Raw genomic sequence first — 26,182 nt, 5'->3', positions numbered from 1 at the left:
TGTAAACCTACAAGGTCCGCATGATTTTGCCTGACCTTACTGAAGTAGCATTGAACAGTGATTATAGCACAGGACTGGGTCTCTGAAGTCATAGTCCTGGTTGCTGTGTGATCTTGCATAGAGAAATTAAGTAACATGCCCATCAGTTTCCATATATGTAATATACTTATAATGAGATTCACCCATTTTTTCTGAAACACATTGGAATTAAGCTACATATGTTTTTTCTATTATTATTTATTATTATTATTTTATAGCTGTACATGTCAATACGCCTGTGTATGAGAGATCAGAATCTAGTCTGTGATTTGTAGGTGGAATAACTTCTTGTCAGAAGATATAGGGAAACTAAGATGTATTTCACAGTCTTCATTATGGGCTTCAAATCCAATACACTTTAGTGTAACATTCTTCAGTACAAGTATCTTTTATGCATTTACATCCTATGGAAGTGATCACTATTAGCTCAATTACCATTTCATATTATTCCAGCCAGAATACAGTCTGTGTACTTTGACTTCTTTATTTTATTTGGTAGTTCTTAAGACAAAAATGATATAGTGAAGTCAACCCACAAATATAAGAATAAGTTTTAATATTAGAACATAGACTTTGTATGAAAATAGACTAAAAGTTTATCATGTCTGCAGATATTGGAATTAAATATTTAAAGGTAGTGTAAAGTTTTTTCAAGTTTGTTCACTTTTTCAACTTATGAGACTCCTGAGCCATGAAGTTCTACTTCTGTTTTATTTGTTTTTGTCAAAACTTTTAATGATTTTTTTATATGTATTTGGAATAGTTACTGTCACTACCACATCTCGCAGGAAAAGCCAGAATAAGAGAGACTTAGACCCTGCCATCTCCTGACTTTACAGCTGTTTCAGTGCCAGAAGTGCAAATAGGACTCCTCTTTCTATCGTGCTTTTTTTTTTTTTACTCCCTGTCTTGGTTAGAGCAGCTGGATTTGATAAGATTAAAGCTGTTACTTTGCCACCTCCTAGCGCAGTGTATGTGTGTGGAAGGTGAAAAAGCTCAGAGCAGTAGCTCATATTGCAGTCAGTGATTAATAGAGCTAGTTGGGAACTAGAACTTTCATTCCATCTGACCTCAGGGCGGGGTAAGGGGAGGGGGAATTGTTCCAAATTGGAATGAAAATCCAAAATTCCCTGTGAAATTAAAATTCAGGAAATTCTCGATGCAAGACCATTGAAATGTTTCATTTTGACTTTAATATTATATTAAAATATTAAATGATACATAATATACACATTGACTATAATATATACAGATATTAAAATCAATATTTTAATACAAGTCAAAACAAAATGAATGAAAATGTTTTGATGATGTTGAAATGAAAGGTTTTGTCTTTTTCCTATAGAAAACTTAGTCAAAATGAACATGTTCCACAAAACATTTTGATTTTTGTGAAACTGCATATTTTGATGGAAAACTGTTCTTTCAAAAAAATTTCAGCCACCTCTATTAACACATATCCATTTCTATTGCTATGATTGGTTGGTGCTGGTTAGAGAGGGTATGTCTACATTATGGGATTACTCCGAATTTACTGAATTCGATTTTGGGCAACCGATTGTATAAAGTCGAGTGCATGCGGCCACACTAAGCACATTAATTCAGCGGTGTGCGTCCATGTACCGAGGCTAGCATTGACTTCCGGAGCATTGCACTGTGGGTAGCTATCCCATAGCTATCCCATAGTTCCAGCAGTCTCCCCCGCCCATTGGAATTCTGGGTTGAGATCCCAATGCCTGATGGGGCAAAAAACATTGTCACTGGTGGTTCTGGGTACAGCCTCACCCCTCCCTCTGTGAAAGCAATGGCAGACAACCGTTTCATGCCTTTTTTCCTGGGTGAACTGTGCAGATGCCATTCTATAGCATGGAACCTGCTCAGCTCAAGACAGCAGTAATGAACACTGTAAACACCTCGAGCATTATCGTGCAGTTTATGCTGAACCAGAACTGGAAAACCAGGCAAGGAGGAACCTGCGACTGCAGCACGGCGACGAGAGTGATGAGGACATGGACATGGACACAGAATTCTCTCAAACCGCGAGCCCAGGCGCTTTGGAGATCATGCTGTTAATGGGGCAGGTTCTAGCCGTGGAACACCGATTTTGGGCCCAGGAAACAAGCACAGACTGGTGAGACCGCATAGTGTTGCAGGTGTGGGATGATTCCCAGTGGCTGCGAAACTTTTGCATGTGTAAGGGCACTTTGTGACTTGCTTTCCCCTGCCCTGAAGTGCAAGAATACCAAGATGAGAGCAGCCCTCACAGTTGAGAAGCGAGTGGCGATAGCCCTGTGGAAGCTTGCAACGCCAGACAGCTACCGGTCAGTCGGGAATCAATTTGGAGTGGGCAAATCTACTGTGGGGGCTGCTGTGATGCAAGTAGCCAAAGCAATCACTGAGCTGCTGCTACGAAAGGTAGTGACTCTGGGAAATGTGCAGGTCATAGTGGATGGCTTTGCTGCAATGGGATTCCCTAACTGTGGTGGGGCGATAGATAGAACCCATATCCCTATCTTGGCACCGGAGCACCAAGGCAGCCAGTACATAAACCGAAAGGGGTACTTTTCAATGGTGCTGCAAGCACTGGTGGATCACAAGGGACGTTTCACCAACATCAACGCGGGATGGCCGGGAAGGGTTCATGATGCTTGCGTCTTCAGGAACATTACTCTGTTTAAACGGCTGCAGCAAGGGATTTACTTCCCAGACCAGAAAATAACCGGCTGAGCAAGTGCAAATGGTGGTAGAATGTGCATTTGGACGTTTAAAGGGTCGCTGGCGCACATTACTGACTCCGCTCAGACCTCAGCCAAAGCAGTATTCCCATTGTTATTGCTGCTTGCTGTGTGCTCCACAATCTCTCTGTGAGAGTAAGGGGGAGACCTTTATGGCAGGGTGGGAGGCTGAGGCAAATCGCCTGGCCGCTGATTACGCGCAGCCAGACACCAGGACGAAGAGCACACCAGGAAGCGCTGCGCATCAGAGAAGCTTTGAAAACCAGTTTCATGACTGGCCAGGCTACGGTGTGAAAGTTCGGTTTGCTTCTCCTTGATGAAAACCCACCCCCTTGATTGACTCGTTCTCTGTAAGCAACTCATCCTCCCCCTTTGAAAGCAAGCTGTGATCGAAGGAAATAAAGTCACTATCATTTAAAAATCATGTATTCTTAATTAATTGATTATAAAAAGAGGGAGAGAACTGACAAGGTAGCCCGGGTGGGGTTTGGGAGGAGGATAGGAGGGAAAGAAAAGGCCACTAAAAAAATTCAAAATAATGACAGCCTTTTGGTTGGGCTGTCCACTGGGGTGGAACGGGAGGGTGCACGGAGCGCCGCTGCAGCCCCCGTATAACCACCTTCCCCCCTCACCATGTTCCATATCCTCCTCACCCAGACGTGTAAGAACGTTCTTACATGTCTGGGTGAGGAGGATATGGAACATGGTGAGGGGGGAAGGTGGTTATACGGGGGCTGCAGCGGCACTCTGTGATCCTGCTGCCATTCCTGAAGCTCCACCAGACGCTGGAGCATGTCCGTTTGATCACGCAGCAGCACCAGCATTTCATCCTGCCTCCTCTGATCTTTCTGCCGCCACCTCTCATCTCAAGCGTCTCTCCTCTCCTTCTGTCCTCACGTTGGTCCCTCCTGTCCTCACGTTCACTGGCATCTTTCCTGTACTTTGATACCGCGTCCTTCCACTCATTCAGATGAGCTCTTTCATTGCGTGTCGATTCCTTGATTTCAGAGAACATTTAATCTTGCGTCCTTTTTTTTTCTGCCGCCTTATCTGAGATAGCCTTCGGGACAGAGGAGGGAGGCTTGAAAAATTTGCAGCTGCGGGAGGGAGGGAAAAAAGGGAGAGAAGTATTTAAAAAGATACATTTTACAGAACAATGCTTATACTCTTTCATGGTGAACAACACTATTCACATTACATTGCACATGTGATTTCAGTACAAGGTCGCATTTTGCGTCTTAATATTGAATGCCTGCGGCTTTGGTGTTAGAGATCACAGACGCAGGTCTGGGCAACAGAATTCAGCTTGCATACGGCCATGGTAAGCCATTGTCTTTTGGCTTCTGCAGCCTTCAGAAAAGCAGCGCCCTTCTTGTCCCACATACCAAGCAAAGCCCATTGAGTGCTGCAGTTTTCCTGTTAACGTGCAGTAGCAGAAACCAAACTAACCCCCCCCCCCCATCCAATTCTCTGGGTTCATCGCTTTATCCCTCCCCCCACTGCGTGGCTGATATCAGGGAAGATCCCTGCAGAAACCAAACTAACCCCCCTCCCCATCCAATTCTCTGGGATGATCGCTTTACCCCTCCCCCCACCGCGTGGCTGGTATCAGGGAAGATACCTGTTAGCCAAACGCGAAAAGCTCAGCGCCAATTCGGCCCCCCCCCCCCCCCCCGGCTTGGCTGACTGCAGGAAAGGATTTCTTTTCAGCCACAGGCAAACAGCCCAGTAGGAACGGCCACCTCTGTCCCCTTAATTAAATTCCCGTATTTCAACCAGGTTACCATGAACGATATCACTCTCCTGAGGATAACAGAGCGAGATAAGGAACTGATGTTGCTTGAATGCCAGCAAACGCTGGGACCATACGTTGCCCGGCTTTGTCATGCAATGATACCAGAGTACTTGCTACTAGCATGGCGTGGTCAAGTGTCTTACCATGGAGGACGGAATAAGGCTGCACTGCCCAGAACCCTTCTGCAAAGGCTTTTAGAGTACCTCCAGGAGAGCTTCATGGAGATGTCCCTGGAGGATTTCCACTCCATCCCCAGACACGTTAACAGACTTTTCCAGTAGCTGTACTGGCCGCGAATGCATCCCAAGTCCTCAGGGCAAATTAATCATTAAAAAAAGCTTGCTTTTAAACCATGTTTTATAGTTACAAAGGTACACTCACCAGAGGTCCCTTCCATGGCTTCATGGTCTGGGATAATGCTTTGGGAGGTTACTTCAGTCAGGCTGAGAAAAAGATCCTGGCTGTTGAGGAGAACGGAGTGCTGTGTGCTCTCCGCAAGCTCATCGTCGTCATCCTCCTCCTCATCTTCCCTGTCCACAGAATCCTCAGGCATGGCTGAGATTACCCCCTCCTCGGAATCCACGGTCAGGGGTGAGGTAGTGGTGGCGGCCCCCCGTAGAATGCATGCAGCTCAGCGTAGAAGCGGCATGTCTGCGGCTCTGCCCCGGACCTTCCGTTTGCTTCTTTGGTTTTCTGGTAGGCTTGTCTGAGCTCCTTAACTTTCATGCGGCACTGTAGTGAGTCCCTATTGTGGCCTCTCTCCAACACACCCTTGGAGATTTTTTCAAACGTTTTGGCATTTTGTCTTTTGGAATGAAGTTCTGCTAGCACGGAATGCTCTCCCCATATAGCAATGAGATCCAGTACCTCCCGTACAATCTGTACTGGTGCTCTTTTTCGATTCTCGGACTGTGTGGTTACCTATGCTGATGAGCTCTGCGTGGTCATGTGTGCTCTCCATGCTGGGCAAACAGGAAATTCAAAAGTTCGCGGGGCTTTTCCTGTCTACCTGGCCAGTGCATCCGAGCTCAGATTGCTGTTCAGAGCGGTCACAATGGTGCACTGTGGGATAGCTCCCGGAGGCCAATACCATCGAATTGCGGCCACACTAACCCTAATTCGAAATGGCAATGTCGATTTTGGCGCTACTCCCCTCATCGGAGAGGAGTACAAAAATCGATTTTAAGAGCCCTTTATGTCGAAGTAAATAGCTTCGTTGTGCGGACGGGTGCAGGGTTAATTCGATCTAATGCTGCTAAATTCGAACTAAACTCATAGTGTAGACCAGGCCTGAGTCATGCCCTCCTTAATGCGGAGGTGGGCTCCAATCCAGGGCCCTGCAAGGGTTAGCAAGGGTCTGGCAGCTAGGAGAGCCTTAAGGGTGCCCTCCCTGGGCCATTTCCTTATCACCCACTCTCTATAATCCAAGTTTTGCAGTCTGTGGTGGACCGGTAAAAGAGAAAGGTATGGACTGTCCTTCACTTTGGGCACAGCAGTTAGGCTCCTTTTCTCCAGATGAAAGCTCCTGCAGCACCTCCCAAGGCAGGTCCTTCTCCCTGCCTGTTCAGCCCCATTCTGAACTGTCTGACTTCCTTTTAAGCTTCCTCCTCCATCTGAAACATGCTCTGCAGGTGCAGCTGGGCTGGGTCGGTTGGGCCTACGGTTGCTCTTTAACTCCTTCAGGTCTAGTGTGGGATTTATACATCCGGTCACAACTGCTCTTTCACAGAAAATGATGTTATGTGAACTGCTGAGGGCAAAGGGCTGAATCCAAAAGACAAACTTCAAGGAGGAATAAAAGATAGAAAACCTTAAAATTATGTGAAGGGCTTAAAAACAGACATATTAACATATGAAGGACTGTTAGAAAACTTCAGAAAAGCTTTTCAGGCCATCCTTTAAGTTGAAAAAAATACAGTTGGATTTTTGTTTTATTAAACATGCTAAGGCTTCACATTTAAGAGGACTTACATAAATGATGGATCACAAAATGAGGAGCTAAGCAACACACCAGTAAAAAAAAAAAATCAATTAGCATGCTAAGTGTGTGTTCAGTAAACATCTAGCACCACCTTTATGCTTCCTTCTACTGAATAGCAAAATAAAATAATTTAAAAATAAAGCAAAACACTTCCCTACCAAAGAGAAACACTGAGGCAAATGTTTAGAAATCTAAAAGACTTTTGATTGGGAAGTTAAATCTTCACATAACTGTCATAACTGTAGTTTATTTTAGTCTAATATTACCTTGTGTCTGATAGGTAAACTTGGCCATGGTGATACCAATAGAGTATATAAACCTAAAGTTATAGAAGCTTTACAAGGAATGTTTATTCGCAAAGTGTGTGCTGGGAGCCAATCTTCACTTGCCTTGACATCAACAGGACAGGTAGGCAAAAAGATATTTTCACTTGAATGACCGTCTTAATATTTGAGAAGATGCCTGAGACTTGTTATTTAAATGTGTATGGTTATTGCTTTGGTTAAAATTATGAAAAGGTATATACACCTTTGAGACACTTTAAAACCAAAAAACCATCTTAAATGTTCTACAACAGGTATGTAAAATTTTACTTAGCATAGATGCTCTGTTTAGAGAAATACAATTTAGAGAAGTATAATTTGTCCCAAACATAGTTGGAAGAAAGACAAGACATCAGACGTGGTTAAACTAGGCCACAACTTTATTAACATATCTAGGAGCTATCCCACAATAACTTATTCAGTGCTATCATCCTTCCTCAAGATCAAAATTGGTACAAGTGGTAACTAATCTCATAGTTTATAATCACAGTTGTCATATAACAATTATTTCTCTTTTCCAGTAATGTACTATAGCTGTAGTATAATATTCAAGTGCCACATGAATTCTTCAGTCTATAGGGAAAAAATTCCCAAGATTATGATATACACAGAAAAAGAATATATGTTTATCTTTACAGACTAGAACTACAGTTTGTAATTTTTATCTGTATATTTAGTATACATTTCTATATTATAAATGCAAAACATCAAAGGCCCAGTCTTGCAATGGTTCTCTTTTAAAGGATAATACAGAAATGTCTAGCTATTATATAGAATATTTCATAGTCTTAATGAACATTACAGCATATATAGTTAATAGGTTTGAATACATTGTTTATATAAAGCCATATATGCACATGAGGCCGGATTCAGCAGTCCATTCCTGTCCATGTCAGATAGTAAAGAAAAGGTCTGGGGCCCAAGAGTCTTGAGAACCAAAGAAAATATTTTTTTAAGGTTTATACATATATTTCAGATAAATTTTGATTGCTGCATTGTTTGCTAAATTTCAACAACCATATTTGTCCAAGACCCTTACTAAAATCTCTTTCTATCCCAGTTACTTGGCATGTAATTGCAACTCTTTTAGTATTTGTTTTGATTTGTTTGTAAAGGTATTCTGAGGTGTGATTAAATGAAATTTAAGTCTACAAATGGGAAGGAATTTGGAATTAAATTTACCCACAAGAGGATGGTTTTAGACAAATAATGTTGGGACTAAAAACAGGAGAATAATCTTATATAGCTTATATGTTATGATGCTTTTGGAAATTATGATGGTTTGAGGTCATTTAATCTCTCAAATATTTTTTCTTGTGTTATGTATTGGAGAATTGTTAGCCCGAAGAATTTTCTGTGGCATAATGTGTATAATTAATTTATGGAGGAGAAGTTAGGAATTTATATATAAATGGGTGTATCAGAGCCCAGATTTGTACAGAGTGTATAAATACAAGTATACATACATAATTTGCTTGTGCAATTACAGGTATAATTGCAGTAATTACACACACACACAATCTTCTGTAGCTCTGTCTCTTGACAAATACCAATAATATTGTGTTGAAAACTTATATGTATATTTGTGTTTTTAGGTATATGCATGGGGCTGTGGTGCATGCCTGGGCTGTGGTTCTTCAGAAGCTACTGCTCTTAGACCCAAGCTGATTGAAGAGCTGGCTGCTACAAGAATAGTTGATACTTCAATTGGTGACAGCCATTGTTTGGCACTTTCTCATGGTAAAATAAATATGCTACATAGGGTATTTATAATCATCTTTGATTAAAAGTCACTGAGCCTCAAATTTTGTTTCCTTCTTTGATTGTCTCTTTAGATAATGAAGTTTATGCTTGGGGTAACAATTCCATGGGACAGTGCGGTCAGGGAAATTCCACTGGTCCCATTACTAAACCAAAGAAAGTAAGTGGTTTAGACGGAATAGCAATTCAGCAGATTTCAGCTGGCACTTCTCATAGCCTTGCCTGGACAGCCCTTCCAAGGGACAGGTAAAATACTACATTCTATAAAAATACACTGATGTGTGTTAAAATTCTTCATTTTGCTTGTTAACAGGATTGTACATTACAGTATTGTAATAGTTCTGTTTATAATGCTTTAAAGATTTTCTGTTTTGGGTTTTTTTAATCGTGGTTTATGTTTAACAGTTATAACAGATAGGAACACTGTCAATTCAAAAATATTTTCTCTGAAGGCATTGTACCTACTATTGGACAAAGAACATTTAAGGTTATTAAAACTGAAAAGTTGAAAAATAATTGTTTTTCAAGTTTGTTTATTTTGTGGATATGACAGCACTTTGAGTCAGTTACACTGTTTCCCTGTATAATCTGTTAGCAAGGAAAAAATTGTCTAGGTCTGGTGTAAACAAACCCCATGGATAGACACCCTTCAGTTTGAGAGGCTTTTTTTAGTTTAACGTAATTGGGAATTGGTTTAAGTTAACTGAAATAAGCCATTCTAACATCAAAATAAGTATGTCCATGTAGGTGTTTGCTCTGGTTGACCTAAATCAATTTAAAAATTGTTTTAGCCCTTGTCCATGGTTGAAGCTGAAGCAGTTTAATGGAGAAGACCCTGATAAAAAGCAATATAGAATCAGAGGAACTCTTAACAAGGATTTTTTAAGGATTTCAGAATTTTTTTTCAAAACGTTCTGTTTTAAAGGGAGCTATAATAGAAAATGGAATTTTCAAAAATTAGTTAATTTCAAATATCAAATGACTGCATCCCTTCAAAATCTGCCAGTATTATGTCAAAATGTCTGTAGTGAATTAGTAACTTTCATGATGCCAAACTAGCTTTGAGATTGTTTTACAGCTCCTCTAAGAATCAGCTGCAAAAAAAATCCCATGTCCCTATATTTAAGGTACCCATAAAAGCACATCTTTTGTTTTAGTTGCTCAGTGTTTGATTCAAAGAGACATTTACAGAAAAGAGAGAAACTAGCTACAAGCATCAGGAAGATTTTCTGCCCCCATCAGATTATAACTATTTTGTTAGGTCAAGCTGCGAGCCAGAACCTTAGAGTCATAGAGTTTTAGGCCAGAAGGAACCACCATATCATCTAGTCTGACCTCCTATATATCACAGGCCACCAACACTACTCAGAATCCACACACTGAATCCAACAACCAAACTTAGACTGAAGTATTACACGCCACAGGAGACTAAACTGTTATGTGCCACAGGCAGAGAATAGGAGGGGCTGAGGTGTACCAATGTGCGAAGTCCCTGCAATGGCAGAGAATTAAGTGAGAGAAACCCAGACAATCCCAGCAAGTGTCCCTGCTGTCAAGGAATGCAATGATAGTGTCCTTGACATGACAACCATATTAACTTACTGTATTTGTTAATTTATTATACAGATAGTTGCATGTTTTACATGTGCATTTATTTCAGTGTACTTCATGCATTTCTTATGTTTGATTCCAGACAAGTTGTTGCATGGCACAGACCATACTGTGTAGACCTTGAAGAAAGTACCTTCTCCCATCTCCGGTCCTTTCTTGAGCGGTACTGTGATAAAATTAACAGCGAGATTCCCCCTCTTCCTTTCCCTTCATCAAGGTATCTATATAGGATATGCATGTTTAGTTTTGTTTGTTTGAATAGTGGTGTATGGTTTTGTTTTTAATAGTAAAGATTTGGGTTTCCTGGATTAAACAGCCTTTGCATTTCAGGTATATTTTGATTCGCAATACAATATTTTTTTCAATGCCAAAAATCAAACTACTCTTCTTTGAGTGATTGCACATGTGCATTCCGCTCTTGGTGTGCGTACATCCCAAGGACTTTTGTCAATTTTTTTCCCCCTCAGTGGTACCCATCGAGGCAGCTTGTGTGCCTTCTGCAGCAGCAAGCCATTACATACATGTATACAGGGAGGAGCCACCCCGGCTCCCCTCAGTTCCTTCTTACTGCCTGTGATAGTTGTTTTAATCTGTTGGCCTTGCTTTAACAAGTTCTCTCAGCTGTTTTTTCTTGTATGTAATTACATATTTGTATAGTTATTAGGGTTAGTTAGTATTTGTTGAGTTAATTTATTCTCAGTTTGTCAAGTTTGGGGTTCCATTATCGGTACCAAGGAATGCATTGGGCACTGGAATTCAAGCCCTGCCTGGAGTGCTGTAAGCCCATGCCTGTGAGCAACCCGCACTCTAGTTTGAAGTGCTAGGATTAGTTTTATATTAGGGATTAGTGCCAGATTTGCAAGGACTTGAAGCTTAAGAAAGATGGAGAGGCAAGGCTGAAGTTTTTTGATGGAGGCTGCTCTGAGACCACCTTCAGCGCCTTCTTGGTCAGAGATGGTACTGAGAACTTCAGCATCTGTGAGACATGCACCTCTGATGCTGACTGAGTCCTGGCACTGCTCTCCATCACCAGTGCCGAGGAAAGAGTAGAAGACTTCCAAGGACACTGCTGGGAGAGGCAGATCTTTGTTCCCTCAGCCTTCCAAGAAAGGGAACAGAGTGTTGAATAGAGTGCAGTTAAAATCAAAGCACTCCTCAACTCCTCCATCAGCTGGGTCGGCACTGTTGATTGTGGTGCTGGGCTAGGCACCATCAAGTCTAGGGTCCAAAGCAGCAGCATCATCACCTCTGGCATTATCTATATATCTTGTGCACCAGTCAGAGACTGTCCCAGTACCATCTGCACCCTCAAGCTGCAAAAGGGTTGCTGAGCTTATTGATGCCAGTCTCCCCAGTGCAGGAGATCACTCCTTCTGTAGCGGTAAACCGCTTGACTTCAGCTTCCTCAGTGTAGTGCCCAGCATCAAGTCAACCTCCTGAATTCTGGAGCTCTTATTCTTTGGTACTGTAGAGATGTAAGCCAGCAATAATGTCTTGTCTTCGCTTTTCCATAGACTCCTGGCACCAGTTCCCAGTGCTGACTGGATTGGTCAGGAGAAAGCAACTCTTCTGACTTGGAGGTTGGCTCTTACGTTTCCCAGGTGCAAAGTGTGTCTTGTCACTCTTCTCCTAGACCTTACCACCTGGGGTACTTGCAAGAGCCTGAGAGACTGGTGCTGACATGGACATGTGGCCTGTCAGACATTGGGGTCCAGCGCCCTTTCACTGGTCTTTCTGGAACTTGTGGGTTGGGGTTTCCTTCCCCTTCCGAATCCTCCCTATGTTAGTCACATTCAGTTTCCTCAGGTAGACGTGGGAAATCAACTCATCGATCCCCTCCTGATCCTGGTACTGGGTCTGGTACTGAGCAGGAAGAAGGTGTTATGGACCATCTGACAGGACAGCTAACAAAGGAGGCACAGCCTCAACCTGTGCTAGCTTCATCCTTCTCTCCAGATGAAGCAGTTTCCTTGGGGGTGTTTTTGCCCCTTCCTGATGACTGTGAGGCTCACCAGGAGCTCTTAAAAAAGGGGGCCTTTGGCCATAGATATTCAGATGGAGGCAGTTAGGGAATCTTCTCACTGCCTCATTGATGCCTCCATCTCAGGTGGCTCTGCCAATTAATAAAGCAATTTTAGAACCTAACAAGGCTCTCTGACAAACTCTCCTCCCTCCCACAGCAAAGCTAGTGGAGCATAGGTATTGTGCCCACCCAGGGTTTTGAGCATTTTTATTCCCACGACCCTCCAAGGTGACTGGTTGTCTCTGCTGCCAACCAGAGGGAGTGCTAGGGGAATCAGGCATCTACTCCTAAGTCAAGGGATGCAAAAAAGCTGGACTTGTTGAGAAAAAAATATTCTATGGCAGGGTTATAGCTTAGAATCACCAGCCAACAGGCTTAATTAGGGTGATATGACTAAAATCTGTGATGTTATTCTAAAAATTTAAGAACAAGTTGCCTGAGGAGACTAAGCAGAAGTTCCTTTCGCTGGTAGATAAAGGGAAGTTGATGGGAAGAACTTTTACTCCAGGCCGATTTGGATGCAGCTGACTCAGCTACTAGGACCGTGGTTTCTGCCATCACTATCATCCTGACTGCTAGGAGTCCGTGTATTTCCTTACCTGGATGACTGGCAAGTAAGAGCCCGGTCCAGATCTCAGGTTCTTTCCAGCATAGCCAGTATTCAATCCACTTTTGATGTACTGGGGCTACTAATCAATGCATAGAAATCTGTCCTGCCATCTGTACAAAGAAAAGAATTCATTGCGGCAGTCCTGGACTCTACAAAGCCAGGGCTTTCCTACCATAGTGGAGGTTCCAAGCTATGTGTCTTATTGCTCTAGGTCTAAAGGTGCATCCTATCATCAAAGTTTGGAACTGCCTCAAACTTCTAGGTCACATGGCAGCATGGACTTACAAGATACAGCATGCCAGACTGCATCTCAGACATTTACAGGGTTGGATCGTCTCAGTGTATTCACCAGCCTGTCATCATGCAAGCATGGTGGTTCAAGTACTCCCACGGGTCTTATCCTCCATGGACTGGTAGATAGATTCTGCTGATGTTTGTGAGAGAGTTCCCTTTGCCCCTCCACAAGAGACTCTCACCCTAGTCACAGACACTTTGAATCTACGTTGGGGAGCTCACTTAGGTTGCCTTCAGAGTCAGGGGCGTTGGTCTCCCTGGGATCTGACTCCATATAAATGTTAGGGAGGTCAGTGCCATCCGCCTAGCTTGCATGGCATTCCTTCCACACATCAGGGAGTGGAACTTATTGGTGCTCATGGACAACACAGCAACTATGATTTATGTAAACAAACAAGGAGGGGCCTGATCCACAAAGTTATGCCGGGAAGCAATCCTCCTATGGAACTTTTGCATCATCAGTTCCATCAACCTGAAAGTGCTTTACCTTCCAGGAGTTCAAAAGACTCTGGCAGACCACCTGAACAGGTTGTTCACAGGCCACCACAAGTCATCTCTCTGACTGGACATTTCCAGATCCATATTCCATCAGTGGGGAACTCCCAAAATGGACGTATTTGCAACAAGATAAAACAAAAAATGTCATATATTTTGTTGTTCCTGAGGGGGCCTCAGCCCTGATTCACTGACAGATGCTTTCACTCTAGCCTGATTGAGAGGACTGCTGTGCCTTCCCTCCAGTTCCGCTCCTGGCCAAAGTCTTATCCAAAGTTAAGCAAGATTCTGCTCACTTTGTTCTAATAGCCCCGGCATAGCCCCATCAGCATTGGTTTTCAACCCTATTAGCTCTATCAGTCAGACATCAACTGTCGTTCCTGAGAAAGGTGTAACTTATCTCCCAGCACAATGGTCTCTTTCTTCATCCCAGGCTTCAAGCTCTCTAGCTGATTGCGTTGATTCTTTGTGGCTGACAACTTTGGAACAGGGGGATACAGGAAGGGGGATACAGGAAGTCCTACTGAATAGCAGAAAGCCTTCACTAGGTCTGCTTACTTTGCTAAATGGAAAATTTTTTATATCTGGTCCCTACAGAAAGGCATTCCTCCAGCTCAAGCTCCGATTAGCCATGTCTTGGACTATCTTTTGTTCTTAAAGGATTGGCTCTTAGTTTGATTAGAGTCCATCTGGGAGTGCTATCAGCTTTCTACCTGTGGATAACGGATCAATTTTTTTCAGACCCCATTTCCATCATGTTTCTGAAGGATTTGTTCATATTATACCCATAGGTTTATTATCATATTTCACAGTTGAGCTTAAGTTTAGTACTAGCAAAGTTGATATTCCACACTTCTTTGAGCTGCTAGCAACTTGTTGTTGTTACACGTCAGTGAAAGTAGCTTTCCTTGTTGCCCTAACCTTGGCTCTGAGCTTTGGTATCAGAGCCTCACTATACAACTTCCTTTAGGGACAAGGTTTACATTGGCTTCACCCTAAATTCCTGTCTAAAGTGGTCTCCAAATTGAATTTAAATTTATTTAACCAACATTCTTTCCAAAGTCTCATTCCTGTAAAGCAGTGTTTCCCAAACTTGGGATGCCGCTTGTGTAGGGAAAGCCCCTGGCGGGCCGGGCCAGTTTGTTTACCTGCCACGTCTGCAGGTTCGGCCGATCGCGGCTTCCACTCACCACGGTTTGCTGCTCCAATGCAGCGACAATGGGAGCTGCGGGAAGCAGCGGCCAGTATGTCCCTCGGCCCTTGCCGCTTCCAGCAGCTCCCATTGGCCTGGAGCAGCGAACCGCAGCCAGTGGGAGCCACGATTGGCCGGACCTGCGGACGGGGCAGGTAAACAAACCAGCCTGGCCCGCCAGGGGCTTTCCCTACACAAGCGGTGTTCCAAGTTTGGGAAACGCTGCTGTAAAGGGAAAGAAATGCTTCATACTCTTGATGTTAGAAGAGCTTTGACCTTTTATCAAGACTGGATTAGGTCATTCAGGTCTTCGGCTCAACTCTTCTTCACCATTTCAGATAGAGTAAAGGGCCAACCAGTCTCAACTTGGAGGATCTCCGCCTGGATCTCCGGCTACATTTGTTTATATTATCCATTGGTTGACATCACACCTCTGAGTAGAGTGATGGCTTACTCAACCAGGTTGCAGGTTAGGATTCCCATTCTGGATATTTGTAAGGCAGCTACCTTGTCTTTGCTCCATACATTTGCTTCTCACTATGCCATATCTCATCAATCCAGAGAGGATGCCAGGTTCGGACGAGTTGTCCTTTAATCCTTGTTTAAGTAGACTCTGAGCCCACCGCCAATTTGAACTGCTTGTGAGTCACCTACAATAGAATGGACATGTGCAATTACTCAAAGAAGCAAAGCCTGTTTTCTGTAACTATTCTTCAAGATGAGTTGCACATGTTCATTCCATGACCTGCCTGCCTTCACCTCTTTATCAGAGTCTTTCTGGTATGAAGGAACTGAGGAAGGTTGGGGGCAGTGTGCCCCTTTATGCACCAGAGGGCCCTTGCGCTGCCCTGATGGATACTGCTAAGGAAAAAATATTTGACGGCTGTGCATGAGGCATGCACAAACCCACAGTGGAATGGACATGTTCAGCACATCTCAAAGAACAATAGTTACAGAAAGGTAGGTAACCATTTTTTTCCTTCCAGAGACAAGGATTCAGACCACTCAATCCATCATTTTAGATCTCAAGACTTACAATTTCATATAGTTGTGATTGGGTATGGGCTGTCTGGGACAAACAGCCTCTTGCACATATATAGTCTGGTATGCCAGATTGCATCTGAGAACTCTACAAAGTTGGCTGGCCTCAGTATTTTTGCTGTACTGTCGTCATCTGAACACTGTGGTCAAGCCCCCCCCCCCTCACATTTTAGACTCTGTAGATTGGTGGAGGAACCCTGCTAATATCTGCATAGGAGTTCCATTTGTCCCTTGTCAACCATGGATGGATGTGTCTGCCATAGGTTGAGGGGCTTGTCTAGGTTTCCTTCACTCACAGGGGTTGTGGTTCAAAAAGGACCTGACTCTTCACATAAATGTCAGGGGGTTGGCAGCTATCTGCCTGGCATGTCAGGTTTTCTACCCCATATGAAGAGAAGACGCCTGCTCACTCTCACAGACAACAAAGCAACAGTGTTCTGTTTCTACCAACAAGAAGAGGCCCGCTCATCCCCGTTCTGCCAAGATGCAATTTGTGTATGAGACTTCTGCATTGCCAGCTCGATTGATCTCAAAGTCTATTACCTTCTCAGAGTGCAGAATGCATTGGCAGTTTATCTAAGCAGGTCATTTACGAGTCACCATGAGTGGTCCCTTCTTCCAGATGTAGCTAGGTTCATTTTCCAGCTCTAGGGGACTCCCCAGGTAGACCTGTTTGCAATGAGATACAACAGGAAATGCCAGCAGTTTTGTTCCCTACAGGGTCACAGTCTGGGTTCTCTGTTGCCCTGGTTGAGCAACCTCCTGTCCCTTTTGGTGAAAGCTGATACCACTTCCATTGGACCCAGATCTAATTTCTCAAAACTCAGGTCGCTTGCGCCATCCAAACCTGCAGACACGCCATCTAGCAGCATGGATGCTCCATAGTTAGATTCTAGGGAGCAGTTGTATTCAAAAGAGGTTCAAGATGTGCTGTTGAATAGTAGAATACTATCTACTAAGACTACTGGCCTCTCTAAGTGGGAAGTTTTTCTCTAGTTGGTCTGGTTCTGCAGTTTTGCTGATGCATTCTTCAATCCAGGATATCTTGGTCTATCTTTTGTGCCTAAAACAGCAAGGTTTGGCCATTAGCTCGATAAAGGTCCATCTAGCAGCTATCTCGGCCTCCCACCCTCAGGTGGATAACCACTCTATCTTTTATATTAGAATGTCAATAAGATTTTTTGAGAGGCCTGGAAAGATTATATCCTCGTGTATAAGATCCTGTTTCCCATGGGACCTAAACTTGGTATTGCCAAAGCTGATTTACAGGCAAGATTAACAACAACATTTTGTTTTGCAGAGAACATCACAATTTCCTGAAGTTGTGCCTGAAGTTGCTTTCTAATCATCTTGCTCTTGCGTTAGCTGGAGGAGTAGCTACTAGCATTCTTGGAAGGCAGGCAGGCCCACTTCGGAATTTGCTGTTTAGGTTGATGGACTCCTCTGTCCCAGATGAAATACAGGAAGTAAGTAATTTTATTTAATTCACATCCAATTCTCTTAGATGTATGGTTATGATCAGAAAAGAGATTCTGTAAAAATGGCACCTTAGTACTAGCAATACTTGATTTACTGATAAAAATCCAGTTTTGAGTCGTAAATTGAGTCAGTTTGATAAACAGTTATTGATGGTGAATAGATATCTGAACCCCAATATAACTTCAGTCGGCTTTTTTATCATACTTATATATATTAGGGCTGTCGATTAATCACAGTTAACTCACACGATTAACTCAAAAAAATTAATCATGATTAATTACAGTTTTAATTGCACTGTTAAACAATAGAATACCAACTGAAATTTATTCAACATTTTTGGATGTTATTCTACATTTTCAAATATATTGATTTCAATTACAACACAGCATACAAAGTAGACAGTGCTCACTTTATATTGTAATTTTTTATTACAAATATTTGCGCTGTAAAAAATGGCAAACAAAAGAAATAGTATTTTTCAGTTCACCTCATACAAGAACTGTAGTGCAGTCTCTTTATCGTGAAAATGCAATTACAAATGTAGATATTTTTTGTTACATAATTGCACTCAAAACAAAACAATGTAAAACTTCAGAGCCTACAAGTCCACTCAGTTCTACTTCCTGTTCAGCCAATTGCTAAGACAAACAAGTTTGTTTACATTTACAGGCGATAATGCTACCCTCTTCTTATTTACAATTTAACCTCAAAGTGAGAACAGGCGTTCGCATGGCACTTTTGTAGCCGGCGTTACAAGGTATTTACGTGCCAGATACGCTAAACATTCGTATGGCCCTTCATGCTTCGGCCACCATTCCAGAGGACTTGCTGATGATGCTCGTTAAAAAATAATGCATTAATAAAATTTGTGGCTGAACTCCTTGGGGAAGAATTGTATGTCTCCTACTCTGTTTTACCTGCATTCTGCCATGTATTTCATGGTATAGCAATCTCGGATGATGACCCAGCACATGTTCGTTTTAAGAACACTTTCACTGCAGATTTGACAAAATGCAAAGACGATACCAACGTGAGATTTCTAAAGATAGCTGCAGCACACGACAGGTTTAAGAATCTGAAGCGCCTTCTAAAATCTGAGAGGGACGAGGTGTGAAACATGCTTTCAGAAATCTTAAAAGACCAACATTTCGATGCGGAAACTACAGAACCTGAACTACCAAAAAAGAAACTCAACCTTCTGCTGGTGGCATCTGACTCAGATGATGAGAATGAACATGCGTCAGTCTGCACTGCTTTCGATGGTTATCGAGCAGAACTTGTTATCAGCATGAAGCATGGTGTTTGAAGCCTGAAGGGACATATGAATCTTTAGTGTATCTGGCACGTAAATATCTTGCAACATTGGCTAGAACAGTGCCATGCGAATGCCTGTTCTCACTTTCAGGTGATTATTGTAAACAAGAAGCGGTCAACAGTATTTCCTGCAAATGTTAACAAACTTGTTTGTCTGAGCAATTGGCTGAACAAGAAGTAGGACTGAGTGGACTTTTAGGTTCTAAAGTTTTACATTGTTTTATTTTTTAATGCAGTTATTTTTTGTACATAATTCTACATTTGTAAGTTCAACTTTCATGATAAAGAGATTGCACTACAGTACTTGTATGAGGTGAATTGAAAAATATATATCTATATTTTTTTCAGTGCAAATATTTGTCATAAAAAATAAATATAAAGTGAGCACTTTACACTTTGTATTCTGTGTTGTAATTGAAATTAATATATTTGAAAATGTAGTAAACATCCAAAAATATTTAAAATAAATGGTATTCTATTGTTGTTTAATAGTGTGATTAATCGCGATTAATTTTTTTAAATCGCTTGACAGCCCTACTTTTAATAGATAGTTATCTTAGTGTTAGGCCCTAATCCTGAAATGAGCTGTGGTTGTGTTGAGCCCCGTACAGAGTTCATTTAAGGATGTGGTCCTTAAATGGGGAAGGAAACTTCATAGTTGAAGGTCCTTCATTGAGAAATCATCCTCTCTGGCACCCTTAATAATTAGGCTAAGGTGCTGTTACCTTGCATGACTCTGCTGATCTCAGCTACCATATTATCATTTATTTTATTTATTTATAGGTGTAACATTCTGATAGAATATACAAAAAGCTGCCTAATTTTTGTTCCAGGTGCATATGATAACATAAAAAAAAATCTAACTACAACTAACAGCTAACCCACCAGCATCCTCTAACAAAAAAAGTCTCATTCCCCATAAAATCATATCCATCTCCCCAAATGCCCAAGAAAATAGATAGACCTTGCACTTTGCCCTGAAAATAGAGATCTGGGTTATTCTGGTTCAAAGGTGGGAATAAGTTCCAAAGCTGAGGGCCCTTCAGAGTGCTCAATCTCCAATCCTCTCTTAAATCAAAAGGATTCAGATTGAGCACCGCAAATGGTTGCAAATAGTGGCAGTATGGCACTGGGGAGAGAGGCTGGTTCTCCTGTCCTTTGTAAGTAGGTCCAAGCTATTTAGGGCTTTATAGATCAAAACTCTTTTAAAAAAGATAATTGTATTATTACTACATTCTCCCTGGAAATCAATAGGCAACCAATGTTGAGCAGGGACAGTATCATGTGCTTCTGGTGAGAGACTGATTACCAACCATGGCATAACTGTGTGTTTTACCTTAAAATTAGAGCTGTCAAGCGATAAATTTTTGTGTGTGATTAATCTTGAGATTAAAAATATTAATTGCGATTAAACAATAATAGAATACCATTTATTTAAATATTTTTGGATGTTTTCTACATTTTCAAATATATTGATTTCAATTACAACACAGAATACAAAGTGTACAGTGCTCGCTTTATATTTATTTTTGATTACTGGTATTTGCATTGTAAAAAACAAAAGAAATAGTATTTTTCAATTAATCTCATACAAGTACTGTAGTGCAATCTCTTTATCATGAAAGTTGAACTTACAAATGTAGAATTATGTACAAAAAATAACTGCATTAAAAAATAAAACAATGTAAAACTTTAGACCCTAAAAGTCCACTCAGTCCTACTTCTTGTTCAGCCAGTTGCTCAGACAGACAAGTTTGTTTACATTTGCAGGAGATAATGCTGCCCACTTCTGGTTTACAGGGTTACCCGAAAGTGAGACCAGGTGTTCTCATGGCAGTGTTGTAACTGACGTCGCAATATATTTATGTGCCAGATGCGTTAAAGATTCGTATGTCCCTTCATGCTTCAACCACCATTCCAGGGACATACATCCATGCTAATGACAGGTTCTGCTCAATAACAATCCAAAGCAGTGCGGACCGACGTATGTTCATTTTCATTATCTGAGGGCAGGCCTTCACTACAAGGGAGGGGGTCGATTTAAGATACGCAAATTCAGCTACGCGAATAGCTGAATTCGACGTATCGGAGCCAACTTACCCCGCTGTGAGGACGGCGGCAAAATAGACCTCGACGGCTCGCCGTCGACGGCGCTTACTCCCACCTCCGCTGGTGGAGTAAGAGCGTCGATTCGGGGATCGATTGTCGCGTCCCGACGAGACGCGATAATTCGATCCCTGAGAGATCGATTTCTACCCGCCGATTTAGGCGGGTAGTGTAGACCTAGCCTGAGTCAGATGCCACCAGCAGAAGGTTGATTTTCTTTTTTGATGGTTTGAGTTCTATAGTGTCTGCATCGGAGAGTTGCTCTTTTAAGACTTCTGAAAACATGCTCCACACCTCGTCCCTCTCAGACTTTAGAAGGCGCTTCAGATTCTTAAACCTTGGGTCGAGTGCTGTAGCTATCTTTAGAAATCTCACATTGGTACCTTCTTTGCGTTTTGTCAGATCTGCTGTGAAAGTGTTCTTAAAATGAACAACATTTGCTGGGTCATCATCCGAGACTGCAATAATATGAAATATACGGCTGAATGCAGGTAAAACAGAGCAGGGGACATACAATTCTCCCCCAAGAAGTTCAATCACAAATTTAATTAACGCGTTATATTTTTAACGAGCATCATCAGCAGGGAAGCACGTCCTCTGGAATGGTGGCCAAAGCATGAAGGGCCATACGAATGTTTAGCATATCTGGCACATAAATACCTTCCAATGCCAGCTACAAAAGTGCCATGCGAACGCCTGTTCTTACTTTCAGGTGAAATTGTAAATAAGAAGAGGGCAGCATTATCGCCTGTAAATGTAAACAAACTTGTTTGTCTTAGCGATTGGCTGAACAAGAGGCAGGACTGCGTGGATTTGTAGGCGCTGAAGTTTTACATTGTTTTGTTTTGAGTGCAATTATGTAACAAAAAAAATCTACATTTGTAAGTTGCAGTTTTACTATAAATAGACTGCACTACAGTACTTGTATGAGGTGAGTTGAAAAATACTATTTATTTTATCAGTTTGAGTGCAAATATTTGTAATAAAAATCATATACACTTTGATTTCAGTTACAATACAGAATACAATTGTGGCGGGGTGAAGACTCACTGGCGCGGCGCCTCCTACTGGCCGTTCAGGGAATTAGCTCTTCGAGCGCTGAGTGCCCTCTGCAGGCCGGTGTCTTGCCTGCCGCTGGCCCCCGTGTCCCTCCCGGACCCCGGTGCCCCTCTATGTCAGGGTTTTGCCCTGGCAGTAACCCACACTCTGCGTATCCCCACCCAGGGGAACCCTCAACTCTCTATCCCCACCTTGCCTCAGTGGCTACTGCCAGTCACCATCTAGCCCCCGCTACCTGGGGTGGACGGCAGTCTATAAACCACTCATCATCGGCAAGGGGGGTTGGACCAGCTGCCTCTGCCTATCTCTGGGCTGCCTCTCTGCAGCCCCAGTATCCCTTTGTGAGCCCTTAACTAGGCCTGCAGCCTGTGGCTTTGCTAGGCTGGAGCTCCCCAGCTCCCTCTGCCCTTCCTCAGCACTGCTCCATTTCAGGTACCCTGCTAGGCTCCCAGGCAGCCTGGTCCTCCTTTCTCAAAAGGCTAGAGAGAGAGTCCTCCTCAGCCTCTGGCCCTCAGCCCTCTTATAGGGCCAGCTGTGGCCTGTTTGAGGCATGGCCCCCAGCTGTGGCTGCTTCTCCAATCAGCCCAGCTTGGCTGCTTTTAACTCTTTTTTTTTCCAGCCACAGCCCTCTTCAGGGCTGCTTTCAACCCCTGTTCTGTGGGAGTACAATATATATGAAAATGTAGAAAAACATCCACAATATTTAATGAATTGCAATTGGTATTCTATTGTTTAACAGTGTGATTAAAACTGCGATTAATCGACAGCCCTACTTAAAATTTAAAATGGTCCTATTATTGTGTAATTTTTTTAATTTGTCAAGACACTGGTTCTATAGTTGTACTAGTCTGAAAAAGTGAGGTGGTTTGAATTTTCAGCACTAGCTCATTTTGCAAAATCTTTCATCTACTGAAGTTAGAATCTTTTTGAACAAAAAATAATACGGAAACAAATCATTCTTGAGTTACTTGTTAAATTTTGAGACTAAAGTAATTATAGGGTGGAATTTTAGTCCCGCTCTAGGTGCAGTTTTCAATGCAGCCTTACTATAGAGTGGCGCCGTATAAACTGGTAAAAATAAAGTCTTTGCTCTAAAGAGCTTAAAAAGACACAAGTGAAAGATGCAGTATGTTAGGATGTGTGTATTTTGTCCTACTTCTAAACACATAAAACTGCTCTTCCAGCCTCTCTTTAGCAGGGACTACCAGTCATACCAAATTGTGTTAATATTTGTGGTGGCTTACTGATGTATTTAAAAGAACTAGGAAGAAATTAAGTAATTCGCTATTACTTGTGATCAGTTTGGGCTCAATCAGGGTTGAACACACACCCCTAGAAAGTAAGAAAAGCTAGTGCACTAACCTAATTTACAGTAATGTGTGTGTTTGTGTATGCTTGTTTTTGGTATCGAATTACATACAGCCGTATTCTGCTCTCTCATAGCTAAAGTTCTGCTCTAATGGTTTATCCCAATGTAACTGAACAGAACTTAACTCTTAGAATTTATCTTCAGAAAGCTACTGCCGCAATCAGCGGATTAATTCCAGAGCCCTATATGAGCACTAGAAGTTGAATTGTCATCTCCCTAGTACAAGATCACCATATTACTGCAGCTGTTAGAATGAACGTTATTCTAAATTAAATTATTTAGATATGTTAGATATCTTTGATTTAAATCATAGTAATTTTTTTTTTAAAATGCCTTTATGTTGATACAAAAATATTTCAAAATATGAAGTGTTGTCTCCCCCTCTCCTTTTATTTTAGGTTGTAATTGAGACGCTGTCAGTAGGTGCAACTATGCTACTACCTCCATTGCGAGAAAGAATGGAATTGCTGCATTCTCTTCTACCCCAAGGCCCTGATAGATGGGAGAGCTTATCGAAGGGGCAGGTAAGGCCTTGTAAAACTGTATGTCACCCTTTTAAAGTAATTATGTGAACACCTATATTAGAAGATACACCTGGAGCAGTTTGAAGGTCAATTACTGTTGAGAGCCAGTCTAATTAAACAAATCTGAATAATGTAAACTTAAAAATCTTATGTTTGCCAGTGCCTTAAGTTTTTTTCAAAAATAAGGAAAAGTGCTGGAATTAGATCTTGTGGTTCTGTATTAATAATCAGAATACTTGTAAAACACTTTTTATACATAGATTTTACAGCACTTTCCAAAAGTGGATAAGTATTACTGCCCCTGTTTTTACAAATGTGAGCAACTGAGATTAACACAGAAAGGTTTATTTGCCCAGTGTCATACAGCAAGTCAACTGTAGAATCAGGAACAGAATAAAAATTTTAACTCCCTACCCGGTGCGTAGTCCATGAGCCTAGATCACAGCTGTCCAGTGTGTGTGGATGGCTATCCATTCCCAAAATGTTTATAACCCAAACCCCAGTGGTAAAGAGCCTGTAAGTTCATTAGTGAAATGAGTGAGCATGGGCTACAGTGGTATCTTGGAGTAGAATGTGCTTCAGGCCAGGTTCTCTGCATACCTTTTCTTTGTTGCTTGTGGGACAGGAGAAAAGAAGTCCTGGTGAGTCACTGCTGGGCAGAGGAGTTACACTTAGCAGTGCTCCATTTGAGGAGTGGTGAATATCCTGTTGAGACATTCCTCTTGCCCACCCCATCATAGAGTGGGAAGAGAAGAAGTTGATGACAGACATTTCATGTTTCATTATTTATTTATTTTATTTATTACTAGTGCTTAAGAGCCTTAGTCATGGACCAGGACCCCATTGTGTTAGGCACGCTACAGACACAGAACAAAAAGACCTTTCCCTGATTAGAAAGGGATGGGAGCTGTGGGTCTTCAGCATTTGAGCCAAAGGCTGGGTCTACACTACCCGCCTGAATCGGCGGGTAGAAATCGACCTCTCGGGGATCGATTTATCGCGTCCCATCGGGACGCCATAATCGATCCCCGAATCGACGCTCTTACTCCACCAGCGGAGGTGGGAGTAAGCGCCGTCGACGGGAAGCCGCAGAGGTCGATTTTGCCGCCGTCCTCACAGCGGGGTAAGTCGGCTGCGATACGTCGATTTCAGCTACGCTATTCGCGTAGCTGAATTTGCGTATCTTAAATCGACCCCCCCCCCCCCTGTAGTGTAGATGTAGCCTTAGGTTTAAAATAATATTGGGCAGCTGTCATTTGGGTCCATTCACATAGGATAATCCTGGCCTTTAAACTTGCGTACAATGGAGCATATAGTGTACTAGAATGATGTCAGAATTATGAGTACGAATTCTAACAAAACTGGAAGATTGTTTCTCAAAGTATAGTACATTAGGCTCAGCATAAACTAAGAACCCTGGTATCTTCATAGATTTATAGATTATAAGGCCAGAAGGGGCCATTGTGACATCTAGCCTGACCTCTTGTATAATAGTTAGTAGACTGGAGCTTTCGCTACTCCTTATGACTTAACTTATCCCCTGTTAATTGATACTGATTACAGTGCATACTGACAAGCTCTGTGGAGCACCTCAGAACAAGGGCTTTGGGATAGGTTTAAAGGATTTCATAAGTACATCCACATTAGTATACTTTTGTTAATTCAACTCTCACCTTTAGGTCAAAGGAATTAAAACTCAAGTATGAGATTTGTCAAAAGATATATAGAAGCATAGTATAAGTTAAGATATTGTACAGTCAGATGAGTGAAGCTTGGCTGGGTTAAATATAGGCAGTTTAATGGGCAGTTTTGGCTTTCAAAAGGCTGCACTGAGTCAAGTGAATAATCTGTGACAAGGTGGATGTTACAGACAGAATAAACTAAAATGGTGGGCATACTTATTTATTAATGCATTAAGAATCGTACAAAACTCTGTAAAATCCATTTCCAACACTCTGAGATGACACCAACGGTATATAACAATGTAACTGTTGGTTATGCCCAGAAATTGTCTGACACTGATTATGCAGTTAGCAAAAGTAGTGTGGTCTACGGACTAAAGGAAGATTATTACATTCTGAATTGTATGACATGAGCAGTATACCAAAATGTTATAGTGAAAAATGTTTAAAAACAAAATTCTTCTTTCCTTTATCCATTCTGGCTTTTACTAAACCCTCGTGTACCGAGAGAGAAACCACAATACAAAGTTGGAAAAGGTTGACCATAGGCTATGGTGACTCAAAGTTGCTTTTTTCATCTTCTTTCATGAAGTTGTGTGCTCTCTTCTGTGGTTTGTAGTCATTCACTTAAACCTCTCTAGACCTTACAGTTACCATAGTGTAATAAATAATACGAATTTACTGATTATTATTTTTTTGCTCAAGCTTCATTTACACTGTCGTTTTGTTAAGTCATTATGAAGAGCATT

The 26,182-nt window shown here is 42.0% G+C and overlaps 1 protein-coding gene across 13 annotated transcripts in view; it reads left to right on the top strand.

Annotated features, from left to right (window-relative positions):
- The window catches only part of HERC1 (HECT and RLD domain containing E3 ubiquitin protein ligase family member 1), a 218,434-nt gene that overhangs the window by 55,134 nt on the left and 137,118 nt on the right, over positions 1-26,182 (top strand). For all 13 annotated transcript variants that reach the window (XM_065558371.1, XM_065558376.1, XM_065558370.1 and 10 more), the window contains 6 exons: positions 6,831-6,958; positions 8,469-8,613; positions 8,709-8,880; positions 10,328-10,462; positions 17,201-17,366; positions 23,626-23,751. In XM_065558371.1, the coding sequence (XP_065414443.1) occupies positions 6,831-6,958; positions 8,469-8,613; positions 8,709-8,880; positions 10,328-10,462; positions 17,201-17,366; positions 23,626-23,751 (872 nt within the window). The remainder of the gene's footprint in view (positions 1-6,830; positions 6,959-8,468; positions 8,614-8,708; positions 8,881-10,327; positions 10,463-17,200; positions 17,367-23,625; positions 23,752-26,182) is intronic.

Source organism: Chrysemys picta, chromosome 10 (genome assembly GCF_011386835.1).
Source record: "Chrysemys picta bellii isolate R12L10 chromosome 10, ASM1138683v2, whole genome shotgun sequence".
NCBI classification, from domain to species: Eukaryota; Metazoa; Chordata; order Testudines; family Emydidae; genus Chrysemys; species Chrysemys picta.
This window is presented reverse-complemented; position numbering and strand designations above follow the sequence as displayed.